This window comes from Notolepis coatsorum (assembly GCF_963971535.1).
Source record: "Notolepis coatsorum genome assembly, chromosome: 8".
NCBI classification, from domain to species: Eukaryota; Metazoa; Chordata; class Actinopteri; order Aulopiformes; family Paralepididae; genus Notolepis; species Notolepis coatsorum.
This window is the reverse complement of record NC_140172.1, coordinates 81542993-81563216: the sequence shown is the minus strand read 5'-3', so window position 1 is coordinate 81563216 and position 20224 is coordinate 81542993. Positions and strand designations below refer to the sequence as shown.

Below are 20224 nucleotides of genomic sequence, written 5' to 3'. Positions count from 1 at the left end.
TCTACTATACTAAACAATGTTATTGACCGAGGGGGGGGGGGGTCTCGCAGTTTTTCACAAACACTCCCTATCAATCACTGAACTGAACCTTAACCTCCCTCCAATGTCATCCTTTGAATACCTCGCCTTTTCCCTCCCCAACTCCATTACTGCACTTCTTCTCTACCGCCCTCCGAAGCCTCACCCCTCTTTTTATCTCTCTTTCCACCCGAACAACCCAACTCAAACCTCACACCTGATTTCCTCTCCCTCCTTGACTGTTTCAGCCTCACACATCAACTTCAAAAAATACTCCCACTACTAGGGTAAAAACAAAAAACATGAATTCAAAGGCAGCTGGATCATCCAGGCGTGCATTGAGGAGCTGAAGGTGACGACAGATTTCTGAGACTTTTATTATTATTACATTTGTGATTGACAATCTTGTTGTGATACGGGGCGGCTACGTGGCGTAGTGGGCAAGGCACTCGCCACGAATGAAGGAGACGCTGGGCTTGCCTGTTCGAGCCCAGCGCTCCACATTGCTTTCAGTTTAGCTGGTCGTTCATACTAATACACATTGGCCGTATTAGGGGGTGGGAAACTGATGGGTGGGGATCGGGCGTTGTGGACAGCGACTCCTACAGGTCTGTTGGTGCGCCTGCGCAGTAGAATCAGGAAGTGTCGGGGGCAGCATGAGCCTCCCACACATTACTCCTCGCCACTGAGAGATCGAGCTGCGCAGGTGAAAAGATGCGACTGCTGTTACCTCAAGTACCAGAGGAGACTTGTGCTATGTATGACTTAGTCCACATTGCAGCCAGCTTGTGGGAGGCAAGAAACAGCGTCCGTGACAGGGGAGGGTTGAATTGGATGATACGAAATTGGGATGGGAGAAAATATAGAAAATGGGAGAAAAAGTGGATAAAAAAAAAATACAATCTTGTTGTGATACTTTTATGAGCATAAACATTTATGTCATCACCGCAAACGTGACCACATTTTCTTTTATGAAATTGATTTGCCATGAAGGCAAAACATTTTGTATTATTTCAGTTAACAAACTTTGCCATCTTATTGAAACATATTTTTAAATAAATTGTATAGTACATTTTGCTCTGGTAATCCACTGGAAATCCACCCCTCTGGTGGGATCAAGATAATCCAGTTTTTGGGATCAAACTGATCCCAGTCCTGTGTTGTGGTTTGAACTACCCGTTTTGAAAATTGTATCCAGATTAAAGCTTGGATTTGATTTTCTGATTTGATCGGATATCATAGTGATCCTAATCCTGTTTTTTGGTTTTGAACAACCCAAAATCCAAATCTGATCAGATAGGGATTAAACGTTTTTAACTACTGGGCCCAGTACATCAGGATTAGCAGAACAAACCCACATTTTCAACTGATCTAGCTTTGGCAATATGCTTCTAGAATTTATATGGAGGAAACTCAGGTTTTTACGAGAACAGAAGTCAGAAAAGCAAAACTCATCACTGACAGGAGAACCTAAATTATTGTACGCTGTGACCTGCTGGGGCAGCGGACTGAGAGCGGGGGACGCAAACAGGCTGGATAAGCAGGTCAGGAAGGCCAGGAACGTGGTAGGGGTGGAGCTGGACTCTCTAGCGGTGGTGGCAGAGAGGAGGAGCCTTGCTAAACTCCATGCCATCATGGACAACCCCTCCCACCCACTACACATGGACTTGGCTGAAAGAAGGAGCCCGTTCAGTGTTAGACTGAGACTCCCTAGATGTAGCACTGAACGGCACAGGAAGTCCTTCATTCCGACAACCATTAGACTCTATAATGCATCGCTGTGCCTCACTGAGCACAGGGTGACGGTACAGCCTAGCGAAATCTTCCTGGACACTTTAAAATGTTTACACTTCTCACAATCTTCCTGGACACTTTACATTTTCACACTTTCTACTGTATATTTCTGTATATTTTTGGCTGTATAGTTGTATATTTAAGATTTTAGAATACATACCAGAATGTATATGCCAGACGCGTCTATTCGAATACCAACCGGTTCATGCTTCCGCGTTCGCGTTTTGCGAATCTGATTGGCCACTGCCGTTTCTGGTGCGATCTGATTGGCCACTGACGTTTCTGGTCATGTGACATGTGCGCCCAATCGACCAGCAGCAAACTACCTAACGCCTAGTTTATCACTGGTTAAGCTTAGGCGACTCTTTCGAAGTTGGTTAAGGTTAGAGTTTGGAACCAGGGCGTTCTATCGTTCTATCGCCCTGCTCTAAGACAAACTCTAACCTTAACCAACTTCGAAAGACATCAGTGGCCAATCAGAGCGCAAAACGCGAACGCGGAAGCATGAACCGGTTGGTATTCGAATAGACGCATCCCGGACCGTATTTTATTCTTTACTCTATTTTATTCTTATTTTTAATATTATATTCTTATTCTTATTTTAGTCCTATTGACTACCAAAAGGTTTATTGTTGTTCAATGTGAGCGATCTGTAGTGCAGAATTTCCCTCTGGATTATTAAAGGATTTCTATTCTATTCTATTCTATTTGAAGCAGATAGATTTCCATAGTTTTCACACAGAAAGGAGGACAAGCAGAGAGATGGAGATAGAAGAGAAAATAGAGAGAGAGGAGAGAGAGAAAGAAAGAAAGAAAGAAAGAAAGAAAGAAAGAAAGAAAGAAAGAAAGAAAGAAAGAAAGAAAGAAAGAAAGAAAGAAAGAAAGAAAGAAAGAAAGAAAGAAAGAAAGAAAGAAAGAAAGAAAGAAAGAAAGAAAGAAAGAAAGAAAGAAAGAGAGGAAGAGTGACACAATCCTTCTGTAATACCCAGAGGGATTACCAACAGATTAGGTGAATGAAGGTGTTTAAATGGAGCAGTGGTTCAGTGGGTTAGATTCCTGACAGAGCAGTGGTTGAGTGGATTAGATTAAACCAGATTAAACCAGATTACTGGAACAGCTGAGGTTATTATCTCCTGTGAAGATAATGTTTTCGGGTGTGTTGTGTGTGTGGGGGAGGGGGAGGGGTAATATACCTTGCACATTACTGGGCCAATCAGCCTAATATTGGTTAAGTCAAGTCAAGTCTCCCTTTATTAACCCCTTAGGGAAACGCCTGTCATAGCAGCACAGGGGAAGGGAGTGAAAGAATAGCACTTGTTTTTCATATGTGTATATAATGTAAATATCTGTAAATGACAGCAGACATCTACTCTGACACTGACAGCAGACATCTACTCTGACACTCAGGCTTTATAATTAACACCGACAGGGCTGGGGCAGAGTGTTAGACTCTCCATAAACAGACCAGCAGGGTGTGTGAGTGATAGCAGTCAAGGTCATCAGCCACAGACACCAGTGAGCAGCGCTAGAGAAATCAAAGAACATGATGCATGTAGGCTCTGTGGAGCATGTAGATGATGGTGTTCTCCACCCCAATGTTTGCCTGGTATGAACAGGGAGTCACTCACCAGGGGCTTGGTGTGCTGCATGACCAGCCTCTTAACAGGCACCCAGAAAAGTGGCAATTTTTTACTTGAACTTGAGGACTGCATACTTTTTTTTCAAAGCTTAGCTTTATACTTATAGCACATGCATGAGCCTGGTCTCTTTTGAAAGATAACATTTTGGAATTAATGGAAAATCACTTTTAGTGCTAATGAAATAGAGTAACAGAGGTCTGAACTTGAGTTGAACTTGAACTTGTGTACTCACATTCTTCTGTAGTGGTTCCAAGATTCCATATTCCAATATTCCAGCATAGAGGTATACGCTGAAAAACACTGTAGTTCCATAGCCTGAAGTCTTATCTAGTACAGGTCCAAATGTTATAAAAATCCATTCAGAAATGGGTCTTTGAGAGACGTCAGAGTAAAACCGGCGACAAAAAAATGATGTTTGTTCTGAAGTCTGATTCACTTCTGGTTTTCACTCGTCAACTTTCACCTAGATCCCTTATTCGCACATCCCCACGTGAGGTATTGTTGGAAAGGTACACTCATTGGCTACAACACTGACTAATAATTTTCGCCATCAGCGGATGATTGGCAGTTCTGGAGCACCTGGAGTCTGGGGCGGTCATCTGACGCACGTAAAAAGACACTCGCCTGACATATCGTCATGTAGCTCGAGAACCGAGGCACGGATTTGGTCGAGTGAGGTGGCATTCGAACTGCAACAAATAGATCTTTCGAACAGTCATTTATATCTTCTGCGAAAATGCAGCCCCGAGCCGCTAGATGCTCACAAAGTGCCGTGACTCGCGTGCGTTCCGTGCACCCCACCTGTTAACCCTTTCACTGCCGCACTACCAAAACGGTTAACCCTTTCACTGCGACAATACACATAAGGTTAACCCTTTCACTGCCACCGTCGGTTGTGTGATAGTAAAGGGTTAACCTTCTGTCGTGTGGCAGTGAAAGGGTTAAGAGGTTAAAAGTCTACAGCGACTGGCCTGTAGTCATTAAGGGAGCTTGGGCGGGCCTTCTTTGGCACCAAGACAATGCAGGATGTCTTCCAGAGCTGGGGCATCTTCTTTATCCTCAGGGAGATACTTAGGTACCTAAACCTTTAATGAAGCTTTCATTCACAGTCATGTCTGTTCAGATTCCACTGTGAAACAACAAACCTAACCATTTAATAAAACCTTCACTTTGTGTGTGTGTGTGTGTGTGTGTGTGTGTGTGTGTGTGTGTGTGTGTGTGCTGTGTGTGCATGTGCGTGTGTGTGTGCGTGTGTGTGTGTGTGTGTGTGTACCTGCTATGAGGAGAGAGGCCTCCAGTGTAACATGTGGCCCCCTGGGGCCTCGGCCCACACACTTATACACCCCTGTGTTTCTGGGCTTGACCTGCGTTATGAGCAGGGTCCCGTTAGCCTGGAGGATCACCCTGGAGACAGAGACAAGAGGAGCATGGTCATTAGCCTGGAGGACCACCCTGGAGACAGAGAGGAACAAGGTCATTAGCCTGGAGACAAGAGGAACAAGGTCATTAGCCTGGAGACAGAGACAAGAGGAACAATGTCATTAGGTCCCTGGTCTGGGAATAGCACTGCACAAGACCGTAGCAGACTACAGAGAGTGGCCCGTTCAGCTGAACGCACAATTGGAGGTGGGCTTCCCACTCTCCAGAACATTTACAACAAGCGCTGCCGCTGCAAGAACAAGGCGAAGAAAATAATAAAAGACTAGCCACCCAAACAACTGCCTCTTTGAACTGCTGCGGTCAGGCAAGCGATACCGGAGTCTCATGGCCAATACAGAGAGACTCAGAAGGAGCTTGTATCCCCAGGTCATCAGGATGCTCAATGACAATTAACACTATGTAACAAACCATCAAACACACTCACAGCACACACACCCACACGTACACACCCACTTTAAATGGACAACTCACTGTAGCACCCACTTTACACACTTTAGAGTTTAGACACTAACACACTTTATATTTATTGGCAACTCAGTCATACCCAATTGCACATAGCCAAGCCTTGCACCTTACCTTACCACCACAAGGTGGCACCACAAGCTACCTCATCCCATTTATATTGTAATGTAACTACTCTGCATTGTATATTGTACATATGTATATTGAAAATTGTTGTCTTGTTTACACTTGTTTAAGTACTTGAGTTTCTATTTTATACTTATTATACTTTATAATTATCTATTTTTACCTAGCACACTCTCAGGAGCAAAACAGAAAGAAGCATTTCATACAAAAGTATCCTGTATTTCTGTATGACAACTAATAAAGAAACTTGAAACTTGAACTAGCCTGGAGGACGACCCTGGAGACAGAGACAAGAGGAACAAGGTCATCACCCTGGAGACAAGAGGAACAAGGTCATTAGCCTGGAGACAAGAGGAACAAGGTCATTAGCCTGGAGACAAGAGGAACAAGGTCATTAGCCTGGAGACAAGAGGAACAAGGTCATTAGCCTGGAGACAAGAGGAACAAGGTCATTAGCCTGGAGACAAGAGGAACAAGGTCATTAGCCTGGAGACAAGAGGAACAAGGTCATTAGCCTGGAGACAGAGACAAGAGGAACAAGGTAATTAGCCTGGAGACAAGAGGAACAAGGTCATTAGCCTGGAGAGAGAGACAAGAGGAACAAGGTAATTAGCCTGGAGACAGAGACAAGAGGAACAAGGTCATTAGCCTGGAGACAGAGACAAGAGGAACAAGGTCATTAGCCTGGAGACAAGAGGAACAAGGTCATTAGCCTGGAGACAGAGACAAGAGGAACAAGGTGATTAGCCTGGAGACAGAGACAAGAGGAACAAGGTCATTAGCCTGGAGACAGAGACAAGAGGAACAAGGTGATTAGCCTGGAGACAGAGACAAGAGGAACAAGGTCATTAGCCTGGAGACAGAGACAAGAGGAACAAGGTCATTAGCCTGGAGACAGAGACAAGAGGAACAAGGTCATTAGCCTGGAGACAAGAGGAACAAGGTCATTAGCCTGGAGACAAGAGGAACAAGGTCATCACCCTGGAGACAAGAGGAACATGGTCATCACCCTGGAGACAAGAGGAACAAGGTCATCACCCTGGAGACAAGAGGAACAAGGTCATTAGCCTGGAGACAAGAGGAACAAGGTCATTAGCCTGGAGACAGAGACAAGAGGAACAAGGTCATTAGCCTGGAGACAAGAGGAACAAGGTCATTAGCCTGGAGACAGAGACAAGATGAACAAGGTCATTAGCCCGGAGACAGAGACAAGAGGAACAAGGTCATTAGCCTGGAGACAGAGACAAGAGGAACAAGGTCATTAGCCTGGAGACAAGAGGAACAAGGTCATTAGCCTGGAGACAGAGACAAGAGGAACAAGGTCATTAGCCTGGAGACAGAGACAAGAGGAACAAGGTCATTAGCCTGGAGACAGAGACAAGAGGAACAAGGTCATTAGCCCTGGAGACAGAGACAAGAGGAACAAGGTCATTAGCCTGGAGACAGAGACAAGAGGAACAAGGTGATTAGCCTGGAGACAGAGACAAGAGGAACAAGGTCATTAGCCTGGAGACAGAGACAAGAGGAACAAGGTCATTAGCCTGGAGACAGAGACAAGAGGAACAAGGTCATTAGCCTGGAGACAGAGACAAGAGGAACAAGGTCATTAGCCTGGAGACAGAGACAAGAGGAACAAGGTCATTAGCCTGGAGACAGAGACAAGAGGAACAAGGTCATTAGCCTGGAGACAGAGACAAGAGGAACAAGGTCATTAACCTGGAGACAGAGACAAGAGGAACAAGGTCATTAGCCTGGAGACAGAGACAAGAGGAACAAGGTCATTAGCCTGGAGACAGAGACAAGAGGAACAAGGTCATTAGCCCTGGTTAGGTTGGCCTTAGTTGACACCATACAGCCAACTAGACTTCCTGGCGTAGTCTAGAATGAACTGACGTCACTCATTCACATCTCCAGGTGCATTCACGTATATCCTCATTTGCATACAGACACGCCCGGCCAGCTCATTATGAGGAGGTGAGAGGATCTTCCGTTGCATCTCTGTTGTGTTGATCCTCGTATTCAACAGGTGCGGAACCGATTTGAGACTGATCACAATTAGATTAGATTCAAATGTATTGTCATCATACAGCACAAGTACTATACAACATCCAACCAGAGTGCAAATGTAATAGTAAAGTGCAATTAAATTGTAATATTTTTTAGTTAAGTATTGTGTGAAGAGCGGACTAGCAAAGTAAGATTTTCTGTTTTCATTGTACGGCAAACTGTCTGTTTAACTGTGCACATGACGATAAACAATCTAGAATCTTGAATCAATAATAACATACAATGCACAGGTGATGGAACTGGTAAAAGGCTTAATTTGGGATAAATAGTTGGTGATTGCGTTCAAGTCGATTCTACAGACATCATCGGAATTAAAGAATTATAATGATAATAAATACGACAATTACGTTTTGCATTTATAGTAGGGATGTCCGATATTATCGGCCGATATTGGCATTAAAATGTAATATCGGAAAATATCTGAATCGGTTTTCAAAAAATAATTTTTTTTTTTTTTACATTTATTTAAACTTTATTTACCCAGGCAAGCAAGTAAGAACAAATTCTTATTTTATTTATTGTCAAAAGTATGCATAATGTTGTGTTAATTCCACAACAAGAGATATTTAATGTTAATTACCTGAAACCATTAGCATATATCGGTAGATATCGGTATCGGAAATTAAGAGTTGGACAATATCTGTATGTCGGTAAAAAAGCCAATATCGAACATCCCTAATTTATAGTCATGACTCAATGAGGAATCTGAGCATTACACACACACACACACACACACACACACACACACACACACACACACACACACACACACACACACACACACACACACACACACACACACACACACACACACACACACACACACACACACACACACACACACACACACACACACACACACACACACGTCACTAAGCTGCCTGGCTCACCTGCTGCATAACCCAATCGTGCGATAAAGTGGAATAGACTAAGAATAGATTAACGAATTCCATATAAATCTCTAGCTCATTAACGATGCAGCAGATATTGTGAGGATACTGTACACACACACACACACACACACACGCTCCACAGTGCGACAGCAATTTGCGACTCCAAATCATAATAATAATATTTTATATAATCTCCAAAAATAAGATTAGATTCAAATGTATTGTCATTTTACAGCACAAGTACAATACAACATACAACCAGAGTGCAAATGTAACAGTAAAGTGCAACAGTAATATACAATCAAGCCATTTCTACTGGCTCTTAGATGTGCGCAAGCAATGTAAGAAATAAATAAAACCAAACATAAATAATATCATAAGAACAAGAATGTTGCTTGTTGACGTGTTGTTTTGTTTCCTTGTCTATCCGTTGGTTGTTTATATTTTCTGTTTATTCTATACTTTAGCACTTTTCTTTGTTTTTAGCTATGCGACTTACTGTGAAGCACTTTGGTTGACAAGTGTCATGTCTAAATGTGCTATATAAATACATTTGATTGATTGATTGATTGATTGATTGACAGTATTATGGAATATTAATAGTCTATTCCAGTGGCTATATCCGAAGCGATCGGGGGTTAGTTCTTATTTATTAATTTTCGGACATGGTTCGTTGAGTCATGACTATATGTAAAACGTGATTGATACAAATAGTGTCGTATTAATTATCATTATAATTATTTAATTCCACGGATGTCTGTAGTATTGGCAATCCCCAATGACTTGTCCCAGAAAAAGCTGTTGAAACCACGGGCGCACATCGGTCTGTCCGATTTACGAGTACGACTGCCTTTTCGAGTACGTAAATCCTACGTAAATCCTACAAAGAATTTACAATACAAAGCCGTTCGAGAATGCCGAATACGTACGTAAATCGAGTTACGAAGGAATCCCTTGGTAAGTTTTACGTATGTCCAATCGAGAATGAGGACCATTGTTTGTAAACACACTGTGTTCGAGCCAATCAGCATAACCTGCTGAATCATGTAACCCCCCCCCACAAGTGCACTGAGATAAAAGTATGACTCGTCTCTATGTAGAAACCACAACACTCCCCTGACTAACTGGGAGTGCTGACTACTAGGACCTTATAGGGACGTACCTGGCACTGATATGACCATGTAGAGATGCACCTGGCACTGATATGACCATGTAGAGATGCACCTGGCACTTATATGGCAATGTAGAGACGCACCTGGCACTGATATGACCATGTAGAGACGCACCTGGCACTGATATGACCATGTAGAGACACACCTGGTACTGATATGACCATATAGAGATGCACCTGGCACTGATATGACCAGGTAGAGACGCACACGGCACTGATATGACCATGTAGAGACGCACCTGGCACTGATATGACCATGTATGGACGTACCCGGCACTGATATGACCATGTAGGGGCGTACCCGGCACTGATATGACCATGTAGGGGCGTACCCGGCACTGATACGACCATGTAGAGACGCACCTGGCACTGAGACCATGTAGGGATGTACCTGGCACTGATATGACCATGTAGGGATGTACCTGGCACTGATATGACCATGTAGGGATGTACCTGGCACTGATATGACCATGGAGGGATGTACCTGGTACTAATGGGGTTATGGTTAGACGTACCTGGACTTGTTGACCAGCAGCTCGTCCTCATGGTACCACTCTAAGGTGGGCGAGGGTTCAGCCGTGAACTGGCAGTGGAACGCAGCCTCTTCATTCTTTAACACAACCTGGTTCTCTGGAGAAACCACTGGACGGGGAAAACTCTTATCTGAGAGAGAGAGAGAGAGAGAGAGAGAGAGAGAGAGAGAGAGAGAGAGAGAGAGAGAGAGAGAGAGAGAGAGAGAGAGAGAGAGAGAGAGAGAGAGAGAGAGCGACGGAGAGAGAGACACACACAGGGAGAGAAAGATGGAGAGATACAGAGAGGGAGAGAGAGAGGAGAGAAAGAGAGAAAAGGACAGGAAGAAGGAGGGAAAGAGAAAAAGAGAGAGAAAGAGTGAGAGAGAGAGATGGGGAGTGAGAGAGACAGACAGACAGACAGACAGACAGACAGACAGACAGACAGACAGACAGACAGACAGACAGACAGACAGACAGACAGACAGACAGACAGACAGACAGACAGACAGACAGAGAGAGATAGAGAGAGGGGGGAATGGAGTGTTTTGATGCTAGCAATATACTATAGCCAATATCATTGCTACAGTTGTCATAGGAACACACCGCTAAAAGATAACAAGTTAGCTAATTTAGGAGATGAGCTACTAATCTAACTTTTGGGTTGCTTTTTTCCTGAAGTACATATTTTTGTGTTGTATAAAAAAAATTGTTTTTTCAAATGGCTTTGGGAAACAGTATCCAACACATATCCGGTCCTTATGGTCAAAAGGAAAATACAAATGGAATGTGTTACGAGAGACATCAGAAGTCTACACAATAGACTATAAGACTGAGAAAGGAGTCAAAAAGAGGTCAGACCTCCTCTTCTACACAGATCACCCTACAGACTGACACATTGCCCTGTACCAGACATATCCACACACTAAAAAAAAAGACAAATAACAATCTATGACGACCTCAACCTACCCTGCTCTGTAATCACCATTAACCTGTTCCACAATGGCCCTCTCATGGTACAAGGCTCAGACAACAGCCTGAAGGAATTTGAGCTGAGATTCCTTGCACTGAGGGAGCTGGCCAACAAACTCATACCCTGAAACTCTAAAAGTAGCAACAACTCAATAAGAATGATCACACCTGAACATATCCTGGTCGCGTGTATGCTTTACCCAACGCAGTTGTGTTTCAGCGTGCGAGTTTTGCGCTCTGATTGACCAGGTCATGTGACATGTGCGCCAATCGTGGGGCAGCAAGTTCTGCGCCTATTTCCGGGTCTAACAGCCTGCAAACGACCTGGCGTTCTATCGCCATGCTCTAAGACAAACTCTAACCTTAACCAACTTCGAAAGAGTGCCTAAGCTTAACCGTCGAAAGAAGGGCAGGCGTTCTATCGCCATGCTCTAAGACAAACTCTAACCTTAACCAACTTCGAAAGAGCGCCTAAGCTTAACCAGTGTAGACACTTGCGGTCCCACGATTGGGCGTACATGTCACATGACCAGAAATGACCTGGCCAATCAGAGACGCGGAAACACAACTGTGTTGGGTAAAGCATTCACGCATTCTGGTCTCCCCTCCACTTGCTAACCAAGTACAGTCACTGAGAGAAGGCCTGTCACTGTTGGACTGGGAGCTTATGGAGTTCAGAGAGACAACTCTGTGCAGTGAGGAGGTGATCAACCTGGTGACTGAGCAGAGGGAGTTAAAGAGAGTGCAGTCGAACACGAGGGACCTAGAGGATGAGTTAAAGAGAGTTCAGTCGAACACGAGGGACCTAGAGGATGAGTTAAAGAGAGTTGAGTCGAACACGAGGGCTTGCCTATGATACTGAGGGTGAAGTTGGTGTTGCTACACTCTCCTACCTATGATGCTGAGGGTGAAGTTGGTGTTGCTGCACTCCTACCTATGATGCTGAGGGTGAAGTTGGTGTTGCTGCACTCCTACCTATGATGCTGAGGGTGAAGTTGGTGTCGCTGCAGCAGTGCCCGGCGGCGTTCTTGGCGCAGCAGTAATACAGGCCGTTGTCGTCAGGACTGGCGCTGAGGAAGGTCAGTGTCCTCTCCTTGTTGTTTATCTGATGGGTCTTCTCTGTTAACTTCACTCCATCTTTAAACCACTGACAGGTCGGTCTGAGAGAGAGAGAGACACAGAGACAAAGAGAGGTACAGAGATAGACAGAGAGAGTGAGAGCTTTTAACCTTTATTTACTCAAAAAAAAGAAATAAACTCAATCAGTCCATAGAATGGACACATCTACATTATGCTCTCAGCACACCCCATTCCTTTCATGTAGGCTATATAATTAATAATATATATTATAAATCTTAGCAACGACGCACTACCTTATGTTATGTATGTTGTATTGTACATTGTGTATAATGATCGAATGTATTACATCTAGGCCTGTCCCCGACTAAGGGGGGGGGGGGAGGCTTAATGTCTGAAGAAGTCGACTGAATGCTTCTTGTCCTCTGTAAAAGTATGCAATTGGTCCACTGATGCATACATCTTAATGTGTCTAGTGTGTGAAATCCTCTTTCAGTGCCTCTGTGACCGTTTTCTTAGGCAGTTAGCCTCGATAGTATGTGCGCTATTAGCGCTAGCTATGCTTCTAGGCCTCTTTGCTTTTGGAAAGAATGATTTATAAAAAAAATAGTAATAATAAAACAAATGTATAATTTTTTATTTTTTTTTGCATTCGACTAAGAGGTAGGCAGTCGACTATTCCTATAGCACAATGAGTCTATTCCTGCTGGGTTTAATCCTTTCAGACAATAAGCCTAAATGACATGGTGTTTCCAGCAGGGGGCACTGCTGCTGAGTGAATATAGAGGGAGCACCCAGGCGATGGGGGGGCTCACCGTGGGTGGCCGTCGATGTGGCAGCGCAGCGTGATGGGTGTAGAGCTCAAAGAGACCGGCTCCTTCAGAGAGACACCTCCACTCTCTAACCCTGAGAGAGAGAGAGAGAGAGAGAGAGAGAGAGAGAGAGAGAGAGAGAGAGAGAGATGGGGAGTGAGAGAGACAGACAGACAGACAGACAGACAGACAGACAGACAGACAGACAGACAGACAGACAGACAGACAGACAGACAGACAGACAGACAGACAGACAGAGAGAGAGAGAGAGAGGAGAGAGATAATTACAATGTTGTTATGTAAACTACAATGTGCCTCATGATGAAGCCATACAACAGAGAAACATGATGAAACCCTCCTCACATTTAAAAACCATTCCCCCCTTCCCATCCACCATACAAAGAAAGAGAGAAGGAAAGAGGAAAGAGAGGAGAGGTGAGGAGGTGAGTTGAGGAGGAGATGAGGTGAGGAAAGATGGAGCAGAAATCAACCCCAGTAATGTCACACTAACAGATGAGCAGAGATCAACCCCAGTGATGTCACACTAACAGTTATAACTAGGGATGTCCGATATTATCGGCCTACCGATATTATCGGCGGATATTGGCATTAAAATGTGATATCGGAAATTATCGGTATCGGTTTTCAATTTTATTATAATTAAAAAAAAAAATTATTTAACCTTTATTTACCCAGGCAAGCAAGTAAGAACAAATTCTGATTTAATTTATTGTCAAAAGTATGCATAATGTTGTGTTAATTCCACGACAAGAGATATGTAATGTTAATTACCTGAAATTATTCCGTTTTTTTGGGGGGGGGGGGGGGGGGGGGGGGGACCCTGCATATATCGATATCGGTTGATATCAGTATCGGAAATTAAGAGTTGGACAATTTCGGTAAATATCAGTATCGGTAAAAAAGCCAATATCGAACATCCCTAGTTATAACTAACTTTATTTCAACCAAAAATGCTTAAACAATAATGTTAGTGATAGAAGGGAACTCATTTTGTGCAAAAATGGAAAGCTTGCCAATGTTCATGAGGCAGAATTGATAATGATAATACATTTTCCCAATGATAAATCCCTAGACGGGTGGACCTCACGGGAAACTAAAGTGACGTCAGACTACACCTGCCTATATGAAGAACACTCCAGAAGACTCTCCTGCACGTTTGAATGCATTGGTGCCAATGGCCATTTTGGATAAACATACTGTTGGATAATCCTGTTTATCTGCCAGTAATCTCTCCCGTGAAGTCTGCGTTGTGTTGTTTATACCTTACTCATCGTACTGGCTGATACACGATCTCTTCCCCGGTAATCCATTAGACTCAGAAGAAAAACGACACACACTGGAAACGTGGTACCTTTCCTTGGAACGTTATGTTTATTTCCATAAACATACTCTGTACAAGATGGAAACCGTTCTGAAAAGTCTTAATTCCTTATTCTAATGATCTCTCTCTCTATCAGCCCGGTGGTTGTCGCGGCCTAGTGTTATCCAAAAGCCTTCCCTGTTAGCCGAAGCTCGCTACCTCGAGGCCTAGGAGAGGGGGGCCCCTCCCACCACCCTCCAGCTAGTGCTCTGTCTCTCTGTCCACGTCTATACGTCTCAGCTTCGTTTCAAACCGGAAGAGCTGCCAGCTATGAAGTGTATTTCCCTAGCAACGGCTGATAGCCCATAGCAACGGCTCTCTCTCTCTCTCTCTCTCTGTTACCTCTGACACACTCTAACGTCTCTCCTATCTCTTCCCCATAGCAACGGTTTCTCAAGCACCTTGGCCAATGACCTCGGTGTGGCTGGCTGCTACTCCCCCATCTCTAGCACCCTGCCTGCTCTGTTTATGGAGAGTCTAACATTATGCCTCCCCTGTCTGCTCCCCAGCCCTGTCGGTGTTAATCATAAAGCCTGAGTGTCAGAGTAGATGTCTGCTGTCATTTACAGCTATTTACATTATATACACATATGAAAAACAAGTGCTATTATTTCAATACTGATACATACCATTAGAACAACACTCATTTTCTGTGGTATTGTTATCAACTCTGGACCTGTACTATAAGACTTCAGGCTATGGACCCATTGTGTTTTTCTGCTCATACCTCTCAGCTGGAACTCTTTTGCAGGCATCCGTTTGCAAAATAATCAGATGTAAGTAAAACATTTTCAGAGTGATTCCTCTTTTGAAATGTTTCCTTTCAAAAGAGGCCAGACTCATGCATGTGCTATAAATGGTTCAAGAATAACTTTCAAATGACATAGAAGATAACAATATCCCTGCCAGTCAGATTCCTTTAAAGCAGCTAAATTATCTAGCAGAGATCAAATGACTAAGATTTGTAGGGGAAACTGAGTTCCAGGAGTGTAAAAAGTACCCAGAAATTATACTTAAGTGAAAGTATGGGTACCGTCTCAAAATCGTACTCAAGTAAAAGTCAGAGTATCTGGCTAAAAACACACTTGAGTAAAAGTCAAAAAGTGTCTACTATTAAATGTACTTAGGTACTAAAAGTAAAAACTTTTTTTCTGACTGTCTATTCTTCTGATAGGTGTTTAATCAAAGATCCCCACTTTATAGTCTTGCACAAGGACCAATCAGCATGGGTATGGGCGGGTTCATTTTCCATTGATGGAGATTTGATTGGCTGTATTTAAATAAAGTGTTGCAGCAGGATTAATAAATAAATAAATAAATAAAATTAGTTCGGCCAGAGAAACAAATATACTAATTAAAATGGTTGGACCTGCGAGATTTGTACTTTGTAGGTCTGCATTTTAAATGTAAGGAGTAAAAAGTATGTTTTTTTGTCTCTGAAATGTAATTGAGTAAAAGTACAAGTATACAAACCTACTAATACTTGAGTAAAGTACAAATCCCCAAAAACACTACTCAATTATTGTAACAAAGTACAATTACTCAAGTATTTTACACCCCTGCTGAGTTCTAAACACAACATAAAACCAAAAAGCCTCATACAGGAGGGGGGGGCGCAGCGCCCCTGTAAGGCCAGAGAGGGCACTAGACTGCGACAACACATTACAGTAGCGCCTAGCAACGCATGCTTTTTTTCCATAGCCTCTGTTTGCGAAGACGCTCTGATTGGCTAGGCCGTGTACAGCGAAGAAGAAAATACCCTCTCTGACTGGTTTAGCTCCGAAGGGTCTCTTCCGCCTTGTACATATATTCTCTGCTTCGAAGTGGTTATGCTTAGGTATTCTTTCGAAGTGGTTATGCTTAGGCATTCTTTCGAAGTGGTTATGCTTAGGCATTCTTTCGAAGTGGTTATGCTTAGGCCCTCTTTCGACGTGGTTATGCTTAAAGTTAGGGTTAGCCAATCGGAGAGTGTCTTTTTCTTCTTCGCTGCAATCAAAGAGCGTCTTCGCTCACAGAGGCTACGGAAAAAAAGCACGCCCTAGCAACGCTCAGTGCCCTGAGCAATCATGGGAAATCTGTCTCTATGGAAACCGGTGAGTGGGAATGGGCGTACAGTTCAGTATGTGTTTGTGCAAACCTAGATTAATTTGTGTTATGGTTCTTATTCATTTAAATAAATGCCTCAAAAGGTACTGCAAACTGTGGAGACCTTTTTCTCAAAATCATGGTTAATCTCTACTGGTGTCGGTTAATCTCTTCTGGTATCAGTTAATCTGTGCTGGGTATGATTTTGATTTGATTTGATTTTTATTTAGTACATATGTAGCAGGGTGAAGTTGTTATGCTAGAATCATGGACAGAAACTGTTATATTTTATCTTAAATAAGTAGGTCAAAACGGAAACACTCTTACTTTGAAGGAACAAAGTGGAACAAAGTGGACCGAGCCCACTTTAGTGTTATGGAGGGGTGTCTTGGTTACTACTTTATATTAATTTCCTCACATTGAGTTACCAATTCTCCAAACAAAATCCCTTTTGGGTCTTTTATAATGGGTTTAGAGAAGATAGGATATCTTTCCATTGAATAATTGGTGTATTGTAAATACGTTCAACTAGTGTACAAAATGGTTTAGCCGGTTTGTTGCTGAGAGACACGCTGGCGGAAGTGCTCGTTCTCTTTGTGTTTGTTGAGAACGAGAGCAAGAGGTATGCGCTTCCGTTTATCTAATATTGGATTTAACTGCTTTGTATAACTTGTAAAACTGATTTATGTTTTGGTTTTGGGTACTGAAATACCCTGTTGTGTAATGACATTAATTCGCCCTGTGTAAAACAGCCATAGTACGTTCGAGTACTAACTCAGTATTCTGTTTGGCAACACCAGGTGGACTGCACGCTGATGATGGCCGATAACGCCACGTTTTGTGTACGTGCTGTGTTGTTTTGATTAACAGGTATGAACCGTTGTTTTGTATTTTGGTTTAATTAATGTTTACACACTGCCTTTTATTTCATGTTGTTTCATATGTTTTTGCTGAAGCTAACTTGCACTGAGCTAAATGTATCTAATGCTTGTAAGCATAGACGGCGCGCTGTTTTAAAATGTGCGCGCTCTCTTTGTGTTTGTTGAGAACGAGAGCAAGAGGTGGACTGCACGCTGATGATGGCCGATAACGCCACGTTTTGTGTACGTGCTGTGTTGTTTTGATTAACAGGATTACCAAATAAACAACCATCAACTGGGTACCATTGTCTGAGTCTACGTCCACCTCACACCAGACACAACGCAGAACCAATCACGCTACACATACAATTTATACAAAAGTATAAAAACAAGGGGTACAAGGATAACATGTGAAAGTCTGTCGACTTGTTTCCAACATGGTCCCAAGAAGAATACAATAAATCACAAAGAAAGAGTTAAGAAGATAAGATAGATACAACAACAAGTAGATAAAATAGACAACACAATTTTCTGAAAGAGCCTCATTACATCATGTCATGTTCCTGTTCTTCAAGAGTGGTGGCCAAGCACCCACTGCAACCTATTGTTGCAGATGTCGCTTCACACCCCTCTTGAAGACACTGCGGTCAAGTGAGCCGTCTTTTGCTTTTGCGTGGTCAAACCAGCCGCTCTTGTTTTTCGAGTGCGCGATTAGTTCCAGGTTTACGGTAATGCATTAAAACAAGCCTGGGACGCTGTTGTAATGAACCAACGTGACTTTTGAACACAGTCTCACAAGTAGATCTTACAGAAATACTTAATATGACATTGAATGTGCATCGAATCAATAGGACGTTTAGTCGAATCAATAGGACGTTTCGTATGTGCAGTATTATTGAACATCGAATCAATAGGACGTGCAGTATATTCGACCACTAAAGCTAAACACAATTCAACAGAGGAACACTTCCGGTGAGGATTTCAAAGTAAAGGATGGCATGTGGTTAATTTCTATTATTTCATAAGTAGTTTATTACACTGCCATGTTTGTACTTAATACTTCTCAAGACTACTTGCACAAATAATATGAACTACTTTTACTGTGTACTTTGAGTAATTTGAGTTTCAAAGTCTTTTTTATAGAACTGATAGGTTTTTCAGTTCATTGATGACGAATATCCTCTATATATCTAAAGGCCTTAATGAAGAATATGCCTAGAAGTCTGTGTCTCTCTCCCCCTTCCACACACAGGGCCGGCTCCCTCCTCACACACATGCAAAATCATGTAGCAGAACATGCAAAATCCTAGTTCACTCTCTCTCTCTGGCAGTTATACATGCAAAATCATGTCCCTTCCTTTCAAGAGTGTATAAAATTACATGTAATATGGACATTCGGGGCTCCTTCTCGTTTGTCTACTGGTGATGTGCCCGCGCGGGGTGACTGATGAATAAAAGCTCTGTTTGAGAAATACTCTGTCTTCCGCTTCGTCTTTCGGCCGACTGGCCCACTGGCAAATCAATTAAGAATTCACGAGGGATAGGAAATCCCTAACAAATGGAGGTTCCAGTGAGAATTGATGTGGGCCAGCCGCAACCAAGGACGGAACGGGGACGCGGAGGAGGAGGAGGAGACGGTGCAGAGGATCCAGCAGTCACTACCAGCTGTCTGCAGCGCGTCTGAACCAGGGGTGAGATACCAGCAGCCCCTCAGACGTCCGTGACCAGACCACCAGACGACCGGATGACAGGCAGGAGGAGACGAAGGACAGACGGGCCAGGATGAGAGGCGACCGGAGGAGATGGCAGCTGTGCGAGAGGCCGGAGAGGAACACCGCAGCCAGGCACCGCAGATCAATCACCGCTGATCGTCGTCTACGTCACGCAGTTCGTCCACGACTAGAACGGGGGAAGCGACAGCAGGAGTGACACTGAGCTGAGTTGGAGTGACGGTGGGGCCGGCCGGCGAGAGGTGGAGAGGACAGTCTGAGACACTGGGAAGGCGGCGGACCAGGGGAGACACGTTTGTCTAGGGGACCGCACCCTGGAACGGGGACCAACCTCAGGAGGTCAGCCCTTGCCCTCCAGAAGACGGGGCCGACCCAGGTGGGCGGTGCACTGTGACAGAGGGAAGGAAGCGCCCTGATGGACGTTGTGTGTGCCTACGGGAACCAGCTCAGGAAGAGACCCACATCCCCTAGAAGACGGGACCAGGGGTGCACTGTAATAGAGGGGGGGTTCCTCTGGGTTAGGTGATGAGTAAGGGGGGTCCGGTGGGGTTACGTGCTATCTTCTGTTAAGTTGCCAGAATTGTGTTTCTCTCTTTCTTCTCTCTCTCTCTCCCGCTTTCTCCCCTCCCTCTATCTCTCTCTCTCTGCTCTCCTGATGTTGATTATCCTGTCTGGTATTGGATGTGATGCATGTAATGAGGTGACAATCGACGGATACAGATCAATGAACTGTGTGTTGACGTTTTATTTAACGTCAAAAGGGGGAATTGATAGGTTTTTCAGTTCATTGATGACGAATATCCTCTATATATCTAAAGGCCTTAATGAAGAATATGCCTAGAAGTCTGTGTCTCTCTCCCCCTTCCACACACAGGGCCGGCTCCCTCCTCACACACATGCAAAATCATGTAGCAGAACATGCAAAATCCTAGTTCACTCTCTCTCTCTGGCAGTTATACATGCAAAATCATGTCCCTTCCTTTCAAGAGTGTATAAAATGACATGTAATATGGACATTCGGGGCTCCTTCTCGTTTGTCTACTGGTGATGTGCCCGCGCGGGGTGACTGATGAATAAAAGCTCTGTTTGAGAAATACTCTGTCTTCCGCTTCATCTTTCGGCCGACTGGCCCACTGGCAAATCAATTAAGAATTCACGAGGGATAGGAAATCCCTAACAGAACAATG

At 43.7% G+C, this 20224-nt stretch overlaps 1 protein-coding gene across 2 annotated transcripts in view; it reads right to left on the bottom strand.

The window, feature by feature from the left end:
* ptk7b (protein tyrosine kinase 7b) overlaps positions 1–20224 on the bottom strand; it is a 345893-nt gene that overhangs the window by 80068 nt on the left and 245601 nt on the right. For both annotated transcript variants that reach the window (XM_084320932.1, XM_084320933.1), the window contains exons 3-6: positions 12985–13075; positions 12068–12252; positions 10127–10274; positions 4726–4856 (exon numbers count right to left, since the gene is read on the bottom strand). In XM_084320932.1, coding sequence (XP_084177058.1) covers positions 4726–4856; positions 10127–10274; positions 12068–12252; positions 12985–13075 — 555 coding nt within the window. The remainder of the gene's footprint in view (positions 1–4725; positions 4857–10126; positions 10275–12067; positions 12253–12984; positions 13076–20224) is intronic.